At 37.8% G+C, this 18,657-nt stretch overlaps 1 protein-coding gene across 1 annotated transcript in view; it reads right to left on the bottom strand.

Moving 5' to 3' along the window:
• Positions 1–17,814, bottom strand: part of TAFA5 (TAFA chemokine like family member 5) — a 367,242-nt gene extending 349,428 nt beyond the window's left edge. The window contains exon 1 of the mRNA XM_059817195.1: positions 17,703–17,814. Within this exon, the coding sequence (XP_059673178.1) occupies positions 17,703–17,814 (112 nt within the window). The remainder of the gene's footprint in view (positions 1–17,702) is intronic.
• Positions 17,815–18,657: the final 843 nt, after the last annotated feature.

Below are 18,657 nucleotides of genomic sequence, written 5' to 3'. Positions count from 1 at the left end.
TTGCTGGCTGGCTATTCTACTGTATACAATCACCTACACCATGAATCACTGGCAATCAGTACTGGCAGTGGTTTAGAACCTATTACAGCATCTGTCTTCTGCTTCAAGGGAATGGCAGCCTGTTCACATTCACTTCTCAAATACAAATAATACGTGCTCTAAAAGTAACTTATTCATAATCCTTCTCCCTCACTGGCTTGTCCACGAGGTGCACAACCCAGTCTGGGAAACACAGTGTTAGGGCAATTTTCAAGGCTATAGTTCTGATGAGATGCTGCACAACTTTGGCACATAGCAGCTTAAATTAAAAGTGAGCAGTTGAACAATATAATGGACTGGCTGCTGGGAAAGAAAAAAAAAAGGCAGCACAGAAAAAAGGCAACACACAAATAAGTTAACAGCTAGATATTACCATCTCACAAATGCCTAACATTAAGAACAGCAATATGGTCAGATGAACAAAAGTCTGGAAGAGATCTCTTCAAGTCATCAAATCCACTGTCTTGCTATGACAGACCTCTTTGTATTAAATTTCTTTTTCTAAATCAATATAATCCTACTTCCACTTAATCCTGAGCTAACGTTGTCCTTGTTTTTTTCTTTTTTGTTGTTTGTTATTCTGATGTACCTTATTATATCTCTCAGTTGTTGTTTGACTAAAGAAGCCAAGCACTTTAAAGCTTAATTTCTGGAGTAGACATTCCATTCTTCTGAACATCCAACCACTTTTTCCACCTAGTTCAGTATGAGTTTCTGAATAAAGGGAATTATATACATAGTTTTGCTGATTAAGTCTCAACAATGCTGTTTATAGCAACATTAATACTTCTCCATTTTCTAATTCACCTTGGGGTCACACATCTTTTTGACAATCCCAGTAATAATTCATAGCTCTCCTGCAACTAACCAGCATGCCTAGGATCTCTATTCCTGCATGACGACAGGTAAGCTCTTGTTTTACTGCAGAAATTCACATTGATAATTAATAAATATATGGTGTTGTACTTCATCTAACTGTAGTTCACCCTCTTTCTATTACTTAAGTCTTCAATATCATCCACTGGTGTTACACTTTTTCCTTATACTTTGACATATCAGTAGGATTTTAAAATGCAAGCTAAATGAGAAGTGTGCACTTTAAATATATTTGCTTCTTGAAGCATTAGATACAAGGCATTCTTTGATATTTAGACCCTTCACTGCAACACAAAAATCTCAGTCTCATATTGTATCAAATGATGCCATGGTCGAACCATTTGTTCTAAAACAGTGAAACCAGTCAAACAACAAATTCTACACAGAGATACTACTGCAACAGCCATTTGATTTTCTATGTAAAAGAAAATGATTAATGTTCCTCATTTAGTAGGGAACAGCTGCACTCCTAACTTTACTATCTGGAAAGCAGGAGGAGAAGTAGCTGGTTAAAAAAATCATATAATTTTTAGTGAAAAATGGCTTTAACTTTGGGAATAATTGCTGTTGCTAGAAAATTACCAGCAAAGCATTGAAATAAAATGTATTAAGATTCAGAAGATTTTTAAATAATTATCAATGTGAAAATGAATTACAAATATCAGCTGTTGGCCTGTTCACACATATCAGCAGTCAAGAATACACAACTTCAGCTTAAAAATAAATTCTCCCGTCACTCACACACTACAGTAGCTACCTAAATGCATCAGGAAGCTTTTGAAAAAGGGAGCCTAAGTATAAACAGAAAGTAACCACTTAGTCCCTTTCTGTCATTCTCCCTCTTTTATTGCAAGTTCTAACAACTTGATCAATGAAACAAGAAACCCCAAATTATTACACTTTCTGCCATAATTTTTTCTAAGTGGAGAATTACATACTTGAAGAAGAAAAGATTCACTGGGATTCAGTGAAGATTAAGCCTTACCCTATTCTTTCTGCTCCCATGTCAATCAAGTGCAAGAAAATATTGATAGCTTTTCTACCATTTTAATAAGTGTACTGTTCTTTAGCAAATTGGTCAAACCAATGATTTTACTGTAGAGAACCTGACACAATATTTTCTAACTAGTGAAGTAATTGCTTTCCTGTTAATGCAGTTACAAGACCTTGATCTTGAGTTTTAATGTGCATGTAAAGAAATGTACATCACATTTATTTAGCTCAGAAAGACTGTTCTTTTGATTATGCCAGCTGACCAGGTGTTAAAAGTACTAAACCATGCAACAGTCTGACACACCAGTGCTGGATGTGTTCCCAGCTGCTGGCCAGAATCTGATTACCTTTTTCTAAGCAAGATGTTCAATAAAGTAGTAAAAAACCCTCCTGTCTAACACCACCTGTCAGCTGGGCTTCAGACCAGGCCACCGGTCTGAGACAGCACCTGTGGCTCTGCTGGATGACCTCCGCATTATAGGGAAAAGGAAGACAGTCATATCAATTCTAACAGACCTGGCAGCTTTGGTATAGCTGATCTCCAAATACTCCTACTTCCATCCCAAAGACAGCTGCAGAGGGCAAACAGTAATAGCCTGAAATGGCTTGGGTCATTTTTCTCAGACCACAAACGCAGGATAGTATGTGCATTTCTTTTCTCTACCATCTTCAGACTCTCACAATGATCACACTCCTCCTATTTACTCCTCATCAGGATCGAGATCTAGAGTGCGAGCAGCAGAATGCACACACAGCATTCAACCCTACCCCGCACCAAGCATGAACATAATAAACTCTGTAAAAAGCTCCTGTTTAAAGAGGAGGCGGGGTAAGAACTGTATCCAGGAAGGCCAAAATAATGCTGGAAGCTTGACAGAAGTGCTCTGAAAAACAAACTTTCACTAGAATCACTCCCATTTACAAATATGTTTGTCTTTGTGCCACTAAATCAGGTCACAGCTTCAAAGATGTCTTTTATTCTTCATCTTTGGCTCAGACAGCCATGGCAGCAAAAATATCCCCCTGGCTTTCATCTCAGACTTACTGGAACTTACCTGCTTTTCAGGCATGTGTTGGTCCTGGTGAAGCGGTCACTCATATCTCCAGATTTGCACTGCATGTATGGCAGGAAGAGGGAACTGTGATTTTATGTGAATATGAAGCTCCAAATGAGACAAAATTCAAAAGTCCATGCCCAACAACAGAAAATGTACACATTTTTATTGCTTAGTGGATAAAGTCCAGTTCAAACTTTCAAAGGCCTACGCTAGTCTGTGAAAGTAACTTCTAACAGCATCATCATTCCAAGAAAACAATTATGTTTGTCATTCTTGACAATGAAGTGTAAGAAACAAAAATTTTATGACACTATTAGCATCATTGTGATACTAATTCCCCCGAGATTAATGGAATAAAATACAAACTCAATTTATTCAGATTAATTTACCCTCATTTTCTTCTTTTACACACAAAATGGAAAGACTTCAATAAATTAATTGAGTTATTTATTCTAGAAAAGAGAGAGGAACATGCTTGTTAGCAGTTTTTTATAAACCTGAAAGGTAATGGGGCCCATAAAACTCCTTGACACTTGTTTTTGAGCTTCACAAAATTCGAGTCTGTACCTCATACTTGAAGTGTCAGGAAGACTAGCTTCTTTTGCCTGATTCATCTACCAGCCAAATTTGCTGCTCACAAGAATTTGTTTCATAGATTTTTACTCCCTTCTCTTTAAAAAATAATAGAGTTTAAGTTCGTTGAACTAATAAGTCTTTTATCAATGGCAAAAATAACAGATGCATTATGCCTATCCTGCAAAAAAACATGCCACAACCACTCTTTTTAGATGTTATTGAAAACATACAAAGAAAATGCATTTATGTTTAGAAACACGTTGTTAGTGTAAGATCAATATTATTCATGGAAAATTGAGATTCATCTTACATAAATCTGCTTTTTCATATGTATAGAAACTAGTCAGGCAATGGAGAAAAAAATCTACTATAAAATGAGGCTTATGGTGTGTATACGTGTACTCTAATCAGTACAGACAGAATCACTATCTAAAAAAGACATTTTAGGAACAAAAGATACTAATTTCCAATATTTGTAGAAGTTCCACATAGAGATGAAAAAGTTTTCAAATGTTATAGCACACTGAATTGAACAGAAAACTGAATCACATTTTAAGTGATACCTCAAAACTACCTTCAGAATTCTAGCTGGTTTCAAAAAAAGCTGTATACTTAATTTCAACACAAGTAAGAAATATCAAGAGTTTGGTAGATATTTTCACATGTGGAAGCTCTTCTTCCTTTGTTAGCTTCACTGGCTCAGACACTCATGCAAATTTCCAAGGTGTTGTTGCAACATTAGTCATCTTAAATCCAAGTTCAGGGGGAAAAAAAAAAAAAGAATGCAATTGATTTAAAAGGAGCCTTTTCAACTGTTTTCAGACAATAAATCATTCCTCATCTTGTGTGTTTAAACCTGTTCAAATTTCTTGTTCTCAGGAAATAAACATTATGGGCATTTTCCTGGAATGATATCGACTGATAATATATGTAGGTTTTAAATGTATCAAGCAACATTCTTTCTGCCTGAGTATAGTCCCAATAACAGCTACTTTCAACGTGAAAGAAAATACATTTTTATGGTTATCACTATGTATTTTATAGAGGTAAGCGCTGCAACAGTGCATGAACTTCCTGGCCAAGATTTGTGTTAGTATGCACAGCAACTGAATGAGTTAGCCAATACACATTCTCTAAGAACTTGATTTTCCTGCCTCTCAGCTAAAATACTACCAATGCTGGGAACTAACATTTTGACAGTTTGTTAACAGCTTTAATTCCTCCACTATGGTAGTTCTTGCATTAAACAAAGAGACAGAAGCAGACGCTTTCCCTTTCAGCAGGTACAGCTTCCTGACTAGCAGTAATGTTTCAGACTCAGGTGCCTGGGGAAGAGACGAAGAGAGACAAGGCTCAACACAGAATCCACTACATGAGAGCAAGCACTCAACCCAACTCTTAGCTTTCTTTAAATGATATGCAGCCATAGACATATCTCATACACTATAAACCAATAAAGCTATTTATCTTACAGTCCTAGAAAGAGCTGCCGTTATCAATATTGAAATATTTAAGTGGTTTTATATAATTTGGAGGAAAGACCCACAGAAGAAAAAAAAAACATTTATTTACCGATCAAACTACTCCTAAATAAACAAAATTACTCCTCTCAAAAATTCCAGACAAGATATAAATTAACCAGTGTGATACACTTGTTTCCAATGAAGCAAAACTAAAATGGATGACCCAGAGTATCATGTGGTTTTCTCATATGTGTATCCCTGTGTGTATACATCAAACAGTCCTGGGATGTAGGTAAGAGGAAAAGCAACCAACACACAAACAAGCCTCAGTGTGAATTTACAAGCTTTGATTTTTTTAAGGACAGAATTTTCTCCAATGGTTGTCTGTCACATAGTTGTACCTGATTTGAAAGGTGTTGACTGTTAAAGAAACGCTGTCAAAGTCTGCAATCAAAGTTAATATCCAACTTCCAATTCTTTTCAACATGTCAGTGAGCAAAATTCAAAATTTTACTTCCTCTACCTTTTCTTTAAATTTGTACCTTTTTTTTCCTTCTAACCGAGGCTTCCATATTAGGTTCCAATTAAAACAAAAACACCCCACCAAACTCATGGCACTATCTCTGTTCTTCAGGGAAAAATATCAGCAAATTTAGAGATGTGGGAAACAAATGTTACATTTTGATCAGTTAAGTTCAGCTACAGTGTTAATCCTGAGAATAAATATATGCATTATAGAAACATACATTATAGAAACATACACCGAGAAGAGTAAACCAGAAAGCAAAATTAGAGTTCATATGTTTTATGTGACCATCCCTTTCAAACAAAGACCAAAACCAATTAGCTCTGGTTTAAGTTATAGCTTCCTGCCACCCACTTTTAATAGAGGTGTTTCTGTTCGTTTCTGTTCCACAATTGGAAAAATGTCTATTATCCTAGCAAAACATAAGTGTCCTTTGTCACACAAAACACACATGACCTGCGTAGTATTAACACACATCTGAAATTTAGCCACCCCTGTCATGACAGATGACAGATACCCGTCATATCTACCAGGGCTCTCCAGCAAATTTCAAATGTTTGTTCAAATTATATACACTAAAACTGAAAGCATATTTTTTGTCAACGGTTCAGTTCTAAACCTCTGTGCATAGTCATATATGTTGCTTTAATATACTTTTAAAATAATTTAGAATGATAGAACAAAAATTAAACTCTAATTTCAGATGTATTATATTCTCTGTGCACTGCAAGTTTACTAAGTTCTAATAAGGTACATACATGCAAGCCTACAGTATGCCACGTCAGAGTTTATAATTGGGCCTAGAGAACCTGATGCATGTGGAAGAAAAACAACCAAGCCCAATTCTCAAATCTCTGCAGATCTAGCAGTTGGGAGAAAAAGTCTCTACACATATATCAAGTTAATTTGTCTGGCAAACCGTGATTCACATAGCTGTACTTGTCAGACCTAGTAACAGAAAAGCACTTCAGAAAGTGGCAAGACAAACAGTAGAGCCAATTCACCTGACCTTAGATTAAGAAAAATAAGAAAGCAAAACTGAAAAATGTAGAAAACTAATATTGGGACTCTATGCCAACATGGAGCACTAAATTCTAAAAGAAACTCTCAGGAAGTAAATGGGCATCAGTTACTACAAGCAGTGAAATGAAAAGCAGTGAAATAAATTGGGAATGTGTTCTAATAAGGTAACATAGGAAATATTTTCTTGAGTTCTACAAATTTGGTCTTTGATGGAGACAAGAAATCCCCTATAAATTTCAGGGAATTAACTAAAAAAATGAGATAGGTGGTTGCTTCATTCTATTTTGCATCTGCGCTTATATTAAAATATCAAGAGGAAAAGATTACTTTCACTCTGTGAAACTGAGGATTCTGAAGAACATCTCTTCCCTCTATATAGAGATAAATTACCTGAGAAAATATTAAGCGATAGTCCTTGGTATTACATATGCTCAATATAATGTCAGTCTTATGAAGTCAATGTAATATTTGTGCCAAAGAATATACTGGTTTACCTATATTCCTGTCAAATGTCAAAATGGAAAAAGATAAGCATTAAGCTGTTTCATAGGAATTACTTTTGAAATGCCACCAGCTCAAGTACTATAAGTTGTTTTTAAACTAATTCCTTGGAATTATATCTGAAATACCTCAAATCCATTTAACATGATTACAAGTGGCAGTTCATGCAACTTGTTATCACCCTAAAAGTTCGCAGCAGCACTTTACAGAACTCTGCAAAAGCATGGGAAAGGGAGCCCATATAACACCATAAACTGTTAAAAAGTCTCTTGGGTAAGGCACTGTAAAGAGTACATTTGAAATTACTTACATTTATAGACAGGATTAAGGTAGAGATCTCTAATTATACAGGCAGCACAACCAGATTGGCCAGCTGTTAGACAAAAAATGTCCATGAAAAAGGTGAAAAGCAGAAATATATTCATTGAACAAAAACATACTGATAAAAGAATGAGGTATAGAAGGCAACAAATCTCTCCAGATGAAAAGGACTGTAAGAACAGCACTTACACTGAAGAATGTAGAAATGAAGGAACCACTGGGGTCATAAAGCCCAATACCCTACCAAAAATAACGACATAACATGAACTTTTTTCATATATAGATTTATTTTTCCAGGTGAGGGGAAAAGTAAGGGCAGGAGGAGTTGAGGGGGGTGGCACTTCTATGCTCAGTGCAATTCGTATGTGCTCTTATATTCAAGGCAAACATTTCTAGTCTTCGCCCCTGCAGCTTCTTATATGTATGTACACATTGTTCACCTTTAAACCTTTTATACCTAAATCATTAGATGAAGATGATTCAAATGTATTAATCACACTACGAAAGGTTGCATGGTGCAGATGTGTTTAATATTGTTTCGTATGGAAGAGGCTTAAAAAATGAGAAAAAGAATGGTAAAGCTGATAACCTTCGGTACACTCATCTAAAATTCACCTAGTTTCCAACTTTTTGGGGAAAGACAGTATTTTTAGAGTGCCCAGAGTTTGAAAATACTGGCAATGAAACTGGAGAATTTACAGTAAGACAAAACACATTGCAAAAAACACAAGCTGTTTGCAAAGATGTCTTCAGAAGATCCCAGTAATTTATGCCAACTACATCCCTCAATTTGTAAAAAAAATCCTTTGCTGCAGTAGTTCAATATCTTGACCTATAGTCTTAATGAATCTGTATCACAAGCCTATTTTTCTACGATTTTTCTTCCCTACAGAAATACTAAACCAGTTACTTGACAATAAACATTTAAATATTAAGCGTGGGCCTTGAAAATAAAATAAGCAACATTCTAAAGATGCTGTAATGAAGGACTGGATTAATGGGATAATATATATGTTAAAATTTTAGCAAGTTGTTTAATATGCTTTTTAGTTAACAAAGACAAGCACTTCTGCAGCATGATTTACCTCAAAATACATCATGTATCTAAAACAGGTCACATGAACTGCACTGTAAAAATGTCTGTGTTTCTATTGACTTTAAAAGGAGATTATGGTAAATATAGATGACTATACTGCAGAAATCTAAAGTCCTATTCAGATGGAATTGAAGCTATTTGTCAGCCATTTCTTTTAACCCAACGGGATCTGAGTTCCAGGACATATATGTTTGGTTTTTTTCTAGCTGGAGCTCATAACTTAAAAGGAAAACATCTGTGAAAATTCTTTGAAACCGTATCTTAAAACAACCATTATTCCAGGTATTAGGATATAGAAAGATATGTTAGGTCAAATGCCTTATAGCAAGTAATTTCAGCGAAATTACTGCCTTTAAGTAACGTTCAGTGAGAAAAATTTTTAAAGCCTCTGTTTTATGATAAATATTGATGTGGTTTTTACTGAGCACACATATACACAAACACATATATACTCTCATCTTAAAATGAATGTTCCATAAAGCACTACTGACAGTGTATACTGAAAAAGCTCTGGAACACTTTTCTGATATTTTTCAATAAAATGATCTTGAATATTAACTCAGATTATTGTATTAGTTCAATTCAGAAAAGAATTTTTTACTTTTATGATTCAAGCCTATATACAGAACTACTTTGGAATTAGTTCACTATACAAAAATAATAGAAAAAGTCATATTTCTTTTAGGTTGCACAGAAGAAAAGTGTCTATCCAAGGTATAACTAAATACAAAGACCATTTTGGCAAAAAAAAAAAAAAAAAAGAAACCGGTGAACCCTTTCAGTAACACCAGAGAATGCTATCAGTGACAGGTAACCTCTCACAATATCTGTTACACTCCTATTTAGTTTAATCTAAAGCAAGAGAACAAAAGTCATAAAATGGTTTGGCTTGGAAGGGACCTTTAAAGATCATCTAGTCCAAACCCCCTCCCATCTGGCAGGGACATCTTCCACTAGATCAGGTTGCTCAAGGCCCTGTCCAAACTGACCTCAAACACTTCAAATCAGGGGGCATCCACAACACCTCTGGGCAACCTGTTCCAGTGTCTCACCACTCTCATCATAAAAAAAATTCTTCCTTATGTCCAATCTGACTCTACCCTCTTTCAGTTAAAAACCATTGCTCTTTGTCCTGTCACTACAGGCCTTGGTAAAACATCTCTCTCCATCTTTCTTATAAACCCCCTTTGTATACTGAAAGGCTTCAATAAAGTCTTCCTGTATGTAGCCTTCTCTTCTCCAGGTTGAACAACCCCACTCTCTCAGCCTTTCTTCATAGAAGATGCGTTCCAGCCTCAGTTTCGTGGGCCTCCTCTGGATCTGCCAGAAGTAGTGCCAGAAGTCCCTGTTTCTACAGCATTTCAACATTTCTGCTTGCAATTGTACCATTTAATGAAAAGTGCAAGAGCTTAGCTTAAACCCACTTCTGTCATCTGGCTAAGCTGTTCTGCCAAACCCTGCACTGGGGTAGTTCAATGGAAAAATAAAATGTTCTGCTAAAATGGATACTGACATCTGAGAGTATCGAAAGTGATACAGGCATTTGGGGTTAACAGTATCTCATGTTGTCAGCATATCATCTCTTGAAACACATTTGTCAACAAAGTTCTAAGATAATCAGAAGAAAAAAAAAAATAAGAGTATTAAGAGCAAAGGTAAAAGCCACCGTAAATTAAACTATGATTAACAAGAACACAATAAGAAATCCCTTTTACTTTTCCATAGACTTCAGAAACAAAAATTCCTTTTTCATAGGTAGTAATTTCTCATTTCTGTATGAATTAAGGACCTTTCTCTCAGATGATGCAGCTTTTTCAGCTAATGGAACCAGCGGGTTCTACAGCTGTGCTTGAGTACAGTCGGTCACTACAACTCTTCCCTACAACAGATGAAAAAATAAGGAATCAGTCCAAACCACATAACTCGCAATTTGAAACATTACCAATCTCCTAGGCATTCTGCTCTGGGCTTTTATTCCATTTTTGGTACACAAAATACAAACAGAGCACATCTGTTAACAACGTTCTGGAATTAACCTCTACACAAAACAAAACCAGAGACAGTCCCAGTTCTGGACCTTCAAAACACCAAACCAAACAATGGGGTCATAGCTCAAATTGCTACTTTCAGTCACAAGCAAAGACAGAAGGAAGCTTTATTTTGCCAGGTATGTGATCCTAAAAATATTGTAAGATCCTGCCCTGTTAAAACACTCTCCTGTTGGAAGAGCAGGAGATGCCAGTGGTGGAGGGCTCTTAAAGACAAGGGTCAGCTGAAAGCATGTGTTAACTCGGGCTGCAAGAGAATGAGGCAGAGAGCATCAAAACTAAAAGTAAGTCATACCAACCTACAGCCTTGAAGGGAATTGTAACCACAGGAAAACTAGTAGCTAGAGTTCCCTCTAGATACAGTTCGTATTTTCTCCAACAGCAGCATATCATTTGGCAAAATAAATAATCTCTAGAAAGAGAAGTAGCTTTCTTATTGCTGTACTGGCCCACAGGCATTTAAAAATGCTAGGAGATGCAAAAATGGGGATGATATTGAGTAACAAGCTGTTGCACAGAGACTCCTTAGAAAAATAGTCCTCACCCCAGAGTGAGACGAGATACTTTCCTGTTATCTGAAAGCAGTCAAGTGTTTGAAGAAAGGTGTCAAAAGCAGCAGTCCATCCAGAGATCGAAATAAGACAGAGGCCACAAAGTCTTCAGGAGATCAATAGATCATCACATGAATGCAAAGCCATCTACCATTATACTTGTGATTCCTGTACTATAGCCAAAATCCATTTATTGAAAAACATGCACAAAATCTTTGAAATAAACCTCTACACCAAAAATACTGGAAAACATACACTGAGTATGGTTCATATATTTTCAAATAGTCACCATATAACATTTTCCTATTTGCAGGGCTAACATAAAAGCATATCCATGAACAGATGACTTCCCAAAACGTCTACAATAAGCAATTTTGCCAGCCATCTGTGCAAAAAGCAGTGTAATTTTCCTTTAAACAGAGAAAAAAAACCTAAACAAATCCCCAGCCCAACAGCGCAACAACACATCTGGTCAAATATGAGCCTAAGCATGAAAACATTATGGTTTGAATTTAGCAACAAAGAATATGCAGACCAGGAAGATTGTGGTTAATCAATGCTATCTAGATTTGCCTATGTATTTGACACTTCTGTACATAGTTCAGTATCCAAGTGCATTTTTGAGTTATTGACAACATACAAGGCACACCTCTAACTAAAATTATTTGGCATGCCAGATGCTGGACTAGATGTCAATGTGGGTTTTTTTCACATAATAGCCTTATGGTTAGAGCACTCACTAAGAAAGCACTAAATTATATCTAAAAACTGAGAGATTTCATACCCCCAGCTTCTAGCAGCTGAGTAGGAAAATACCCACTCATAAGGTTAATCTCAGTGAAGGACTTACTACTACTTCAATGGATTCACTAAGCAAAGAGTGAAATATTAATGGCACCCCAGTAAAAGAAGTTACAATCTAGCCCATGTTTACACACTTAGCTGGAGCAGTGGGGCTCTGCTCCATACTGCCAGTGCTGTTTGCGTTGTATATGGTAAGAACAATACAGTACATTGCATAAACAGAAAAAAAAGTAAGTCAAAGAGATCCCAATCTCCCTCCTATCAACCCTGCTGAAAGACATGGAATACTTCTCTGCCACATACTTAACTGAAAATATCCATTTCTTCCTAGTTCCCCCTCCCTACCTGTTTCCCATTATATCATCTATATCAGTGGTTATACCTGCAATGGAAGTAAGAGTTACCAGAATTCAAATACATTTGAGAAATTGTAAATGGTGCTTACTTAGCCTTAAAGGGTTGAATTCAACATTAAAAGCAATAGAAGACATTTCTTATGTTGATGCCAATGACTTCTATGTAATACATGATCTGGAGAGACTACAACATAACTGGTGAGACAATCTCAATGTCAGTTTGGTAGTCACATTGACAGGTAGTATGTTGTAAAGAACATTAAGTTCAAAGCACCAGTTTTAATTCAAAAAAATGAACCTTCTTAAAAAGGAGCAGCTGGCTTGTTACCTAATGAGACATAATTTTAATACCTTGCTTTTCTTATTTAATGTCATTCAAGCATTATTTTTTATTTCTGTACACAAACTAGACTGAAAAAAAGTTTAAATAATGACAGTTGCTCTATATGTCACATTTATTCTGTGTGCAGAATTTTGAAAAATACAAGCACAGTAATTCTTGCAGAAAACAATAAAATTACAGATCAGTTTGGACAGATTTAAAAAAATCTGTCTTTTTCATTTGTAAAAACAAGACAAAGTGATCTGAATGATTTAGGATCATTAACAGGAACTGTAGGCCTTCATTCAGAGGTGATTTGTTTGCATCCAACACAAATCAGCAGTGACCATTTATCATCTAACAGCTGTTCAGGAGCCAATGCATGATGATATGGTAGTTCCTGTTGGAGATCTGTCCAGGTGACAATCACAGCTAATTGTCATCCCTGCTGGCGGTCTCGAAGAGTATAAGGGAACAATAAGACCTAGAGACCATAGTAGCCTGTGTCTTCTAGACAGAAAGCAATTCCAGAACAGGATGATGAAAAGGTATTTCTCAAATGAGCAGTGCCCACCCAACATGTAACAACAGGATCTCAATTTAAGGTGAGGTCAATAAAATACTTTTCATGGGAATTATCTGCATTTTGTATGGTACCATGCAAAATCTTTGAGACACTTCTGTTACTTATGCTAAGGGCTTGATTTTTCTGCTCAACAAATTCCACAGATTTAAATGGTAGACTGCAGAATCAGTCATTTAATAGAACCTATCAGTATTTAATCATTACAGTGTTCTTATTTTGTATTCTGCAAGCAAAAGAAATAATGAATTAGGAGAACATTTCCTCTTCCCATTTCTTATTACTGTGAACGAACTTGCACTGACAATGCAGAACTGTAGAGTTACGGGAAATATTTGGCATTTTGGACTTTTGAATTCTTTTTTCCTGGTACTATCACCGTTTAAACAGCATCAATGCTGGGCTTCATATTGCTCTCTTCCATACACAGTACTTAAAACAAGAAGGTGAACCTTCCAAGTACCATTCAGTTTTGGTAGTTCCTTTCAAAAAACCCATTGGCTCGCCCTTAGGAGTATTACCTTAACACAACAGCAAAACCTGTTACACCACAGGGGTCTAATGTTTTTTTCCTTATGCTTACGAAAATGTGTAACATATGGAAAGCCAAAAGTTCAAAATAGCCACAACTTCACAGAATCACAGAATCACTATGGTTGGAAAAGACCTGTAAGATCATCAAGTCCAATCATCAACCAATACCACCATGCCCCACAATACCTCGTCCACACGTTCCTTGAACACCTCCAGTGAGGGTGACTCCACCACCTCCCTGGGCAGCCTGTTCCAGTGTTTCACCACTCTCTCCATAAAGAACTTTTTCCTCATATCCAGCCTGAACCTCCCCTGGTGCAACTTGAGGCCATTTCCTCTTGTCCTGTCGCTAGTCACTTGGGAGAAGAGACCAACACCCACCTCTCTGCAACCCCCTTTCAGGTAATTGTAGAGAGCGATTTGCTAAAGCTGAATCATATGTTGTTTAAAAAGTCACCATTTACATATAAAAAGCACCTCAGTATTTACAGCAAAGCCAACTGAATAAATGCACCAAGAAATAATCCTGAATCAAAACCATGTTATTTTTAGATTTCTGATGTAGCATGCAGCTTTGATGCCACAGAATATGTCTTTAATTTGACCAAACTTTCTAACATGGAAAAATGTAAATCCCAGTTACAGAAGGAGCAAAAACCAATTCAATGTACCTTCACAACATAAAAACAGTAATTTAAAGAATTCACGGTAGGTACTTCTCTCTGGTCTACCACTGTTCATTAAAGTATGCTGAATGCATGTCTGGGATCCAAAAAATGTCACAACTCGTCTAAATCTGAATTGCCATTGAAGGTGTTCACCCTCTACCAGGATAGCCTTCTGAGAGTGTTTTTACATTTACTGATGCTTCTGTTAAGTAAACGAACTCCTTGGTGGTCACACCAAGGACCATAAACAGCCTATTTCTACTACTTCATTTTTGCCTTCTCCTGTTGAGAACCTACCAAATCAGACCATTTTTCTTCAGTTGGAGAATATTACATTATTTTTATCACTATAGCAACTAACTTAATTGATATGATGCAGGTTTCTCTTCCACCATAGGATGGAGCCACTATCCCTAAGTATACTATAAACATTTAAAAATAAAAAATTATTAGTTTATCATTTTACCATGTCAAAGAGAACATAATTGGGCTTCAGAAATTAAGGTATAAGTGAAAGTCTAATGGAATGTACATATACATCCAGAACATGCTTTATAAACACACTTATCTGCTAAGTGGAACTCAGAGTATGGTGTTTACTGGTTGCTCCCAGTAATAGGGATGACTATTGTACAACAAATACATTCCCAGAAATAAAGATTTACAAAGTAATTAGTGGAAGGGGAAGAAACATTCATATAACTAATTCAGGAATAAGGTTTGTCAGATGATTAAATTAAAAATTAAAATAAGCAAGCTAGATCAAAAGTTTTATTTATAGTGCTAAAAAATGGAATTATGCAGAAGTTCTGATTTTTTTTTTTTTGAGCTGCAGGGTTTGATGTAAATGTATTAAAATGATACAGTGAGAGATAATCAGATATGAGGTTCCTGTAATTACTTTAATAATGTATTCAACTGTATTGGTTTTTTACAGAAGTATTTTTGATACCAGATTTAAGTTGGTATACTTCCATATACCTGAATATAAGGTGTGTGGAAAAATACAGAACACCTTACATTGTCAAGTTCTTTTCTTTTACTTCCTAAGAAATATGGCAAGGCTGTTATTCTTAAAACATAACTGACACCCCCCACCCAGTTATGCTTTTCTTCAAAAAGTAAGGCATCAGATAACAAAAAAGGCTGAATAAACCCTAGATGATTTTTAAAAGAATTCATAAAATTTGCAGTACTACTTTACCTATAAATAGCTTCACATTTTTTTTTTCCTTGATTTCTAAACATCTTCACCCTTTCCACAGAGCAAGAACATTTTTTGCAATTTTTCAAATACTACCGCTAGAGAAAACGTTCATGGTGCTTCATTAACATTTGGAATTGCAGCTGTCAAATCAGTGAAACATTACATAAATGGTGGAGTGTTTTGACACTACATATTTTAAGCTGCATGGTGCTTTTCAGCACTATATGGAATGAAGAGCATACTGTATGTTTGAGGAAGACCATCTATACTGGCTGAGAGAACTATTTAGAAACTGGTGATTTAAGCACACCAGAAATTGCCTTCATATTATCGGCTAACATTTGCATTGTTCAGCATCGGTAAACAATGCAAAAAATAAATAATGAACAATATATAACAATTCAAATGGACAACTTCATTCGTTAGAACAGAAACTTGTCAAACCTCTCACTGTTGAATATAAATAATTTTTAAGGTGTCAGAGTTTACAGCTAACTCTTTCTGAGGCTATGCTGATAGAAGATATCTGCACAGAAGAACTCTTATCTTCTCATGAAAAGCCTGGGACCCTCCAGACATTTCTAGCACAAACTTAATAAAATATTTCCTATTACTAATATCCAGCTGAATTCCCTTTACACTTGAACTATTCATCCTGTAATATGCATTTACCGAGTCACTTATCTCCCAGTACGCACATAAATTCTTTTAAATCTCAGTATGTTGTTTAGCATATCCTCTATATTAGCACACTGAATATGGCATTATGTACACAATGAAATTATTTAAAAGTGTGGCCTGTTTGATGTGATTTTTTATGAGACGTGTAATGCAAAATGTGCTAAATTACAAAAAAATCATTACAAAATATGTTACTCTTTTTAGAATAAGCCTCCTTCCCTGTTGTCAGTACAAAGAGCCCCTGTAACATGCAAAAAAGTGAATTAAAGGTTCTCTTAGCTAATTACAATCTTGTTTCCAGAAAAAAAAAAAAAACACTGAAAAATGGAGAATATAATACGTTTGGAGGGAATGGAATAGAGGGTTAAGAAATGCAGCAGGCATGCTCCTGAAAATCAGAATCCATTTCCTATTCATCATAACCTACACCTATTACAGCTCAACAAGACAAGCCTAGTGCAAAGTCTTTTATGCTACAGCTAATGAAAGGAATACGCACTATGGGTAAATTACTGACCACATTCAGCTCAGGTTGGGAAAATACAGTGTAGATTCATTTTGGAAAAGTTGTGCAGGTCCCTCCTGATAAATTACATATTTTTTTATTATTGCATAGAAACTGCTTTTTCTATTGTCTTCGAAAGATTCCCACTCTGGTACTATGGACTAACTTGCATTCCCCAGAAGTATGTGCATTGAATCTATTTATATTACATAACTGCTTGAAAATTACTTTTGCCAAAAGCAAAAAAAAGCTAACAAGAAATAATAAAGACCTTTCAAAGTATTAATAGTCCAGGCACTTGATTCTTACAGATACCTTATCTGCAACTCAGTGTGATTAATGGACAATCTATCAAGCCTGAAAAAGAATATACAAAACTCTACCGATAGCCTGTGAGGCAGTTCTAAGACTGATAGCATGGGCTTACTAAACTGTTGAGGATATGCTAAGGAAGTGCCGGCGTGTTCCAATGCAATTTCACAGTCAGAGAATCACATATGATCCCAGTGATGTTCAGACATCTGTCACTTGACTATGTGCTTCCTAAAGGAATGAACATAAGCAAAATGCTCCTGTTCATGGAAGGTGGATGGGGGTAGGAGAATGTGTATGCAGAGGGAGCAGTCTGGGAGAGAGCTGGTAACATCTGATAATAAACAGGGAACAGTGGATCGCAGTTACTACCACTAAAAAGTTTGTTCATAAGATCCGAGATGTTTCTGTTTGGACTGGAAATGCCACATCTACACCCTAAGGCCATCTCACGCTCCCGAGAAGCAGCAGTATTAAAGTATCAGTCTACCTGCTTTACAGTGAGGGAGGGGAGGGGGGGATGTGTCAAGGTGGCAAGCCTAGGGCACAGTACCTACACCAGCCAGCTTCAGAGCTTAGCCTTTGCCAGAAGCGTTACTTCAGACTGGAAGGGCGTGGATTTACGTCCAGCAAAAGCACCAGGACAAATATGTACTTACTGCAGTAAGCGATTAGGAGACTAGCCAGGATCATGATAGCCCAGAAAGTTGAGGACATGCTTGGCAAGGCGTTGGCATCTTTCCTACTGCTTCTCCTGGGAGATGGAGCCATTGAAGCCACTTCCCCGGTGGGGGGGAAAGTCAGACAGTTTCACCAGCCAGCTCTCCCCTTGACTGATGGCCTTTCTCCATGTGTAATCCCCAAGGAAGGCATCTTCCAACGACCCCGCAGTTCATCATCAGCAACACGGTCCTGTTGCAGGAACCATCTTCCAGCCAGAAAGCCAAGCGTGCAGGACTTCTGCGCAGTGGCCGCAGCCAGCTTTCCTCCTGTAACCGTGGTGAGATTCACCAGCGTGGTGGGTTTGACTGGGACGCGGATGCCTGGTGTGGTGCTGAGCTTTGAAGATGTCCCACGAACGAGCCTCTTTATTTTTTTCCTTCCTTTTTTAATTCGCAGAAGTTGTTGCGCTTGTTGTCCTTTCCCCTGCCTCCTCCCCCTCCCTCGCGAGGCAGACCGCCGCAGGCAGGGGCCCGGGCCGAGGCGCTGCTAGCGCGGGGAGGCCTCGCCCGCCCTCCCCCCCGCCGCTCTAGGGCGATCCCCGCTCAGGCCGCCGCCGCCTCCCAGCCCAGGGCAGCATGGCCGGGGGGGCAGCAGGCACGGAGGGGCGAGGGCACCTCGCCGGCCACCGCCGCCCGCCCGCGGGGAAGCGCTCCGCTTGGCAGCTCCGCGGGGCGAGGGCGATGCGCGCCCGAGGCCAGCACCCGCGGGGGCGCGGGGGGGCGGCGGTGCCCGCCAACGGCTGAGGACGGCGGCGGAGACGGACAGCCCGGCCCGCCGGGCGGAGAGACGCCCCGCGCCCCCCCGCGAGTCCAGCCTGATCTCCCCCCCTGGCGGTCCGGCGGGCGCGACGGGGCGGAGGCGCGAAGGGCGGCCGGATCCGCGGCGGGCGGG

This window comes from Gavia stellata, chromosome 4 (genome assembly GCF_030936135.1).
Source record: "Gavia stellata isolate bGavSte3 chromosome 4, bGavSte3.hap2, whole genome shotgun sequence".
NCBI lineage: Eukaryota > Metazoa > Chordata > Aves > Gaviiformes > Gaviidae > Gavia > Gavia stellata.
The sequence above is the reverse complement of the archived record's forward strand: the minus strand, read 5'-3'. Positions and strand labels throughout refer to the sequence as shown.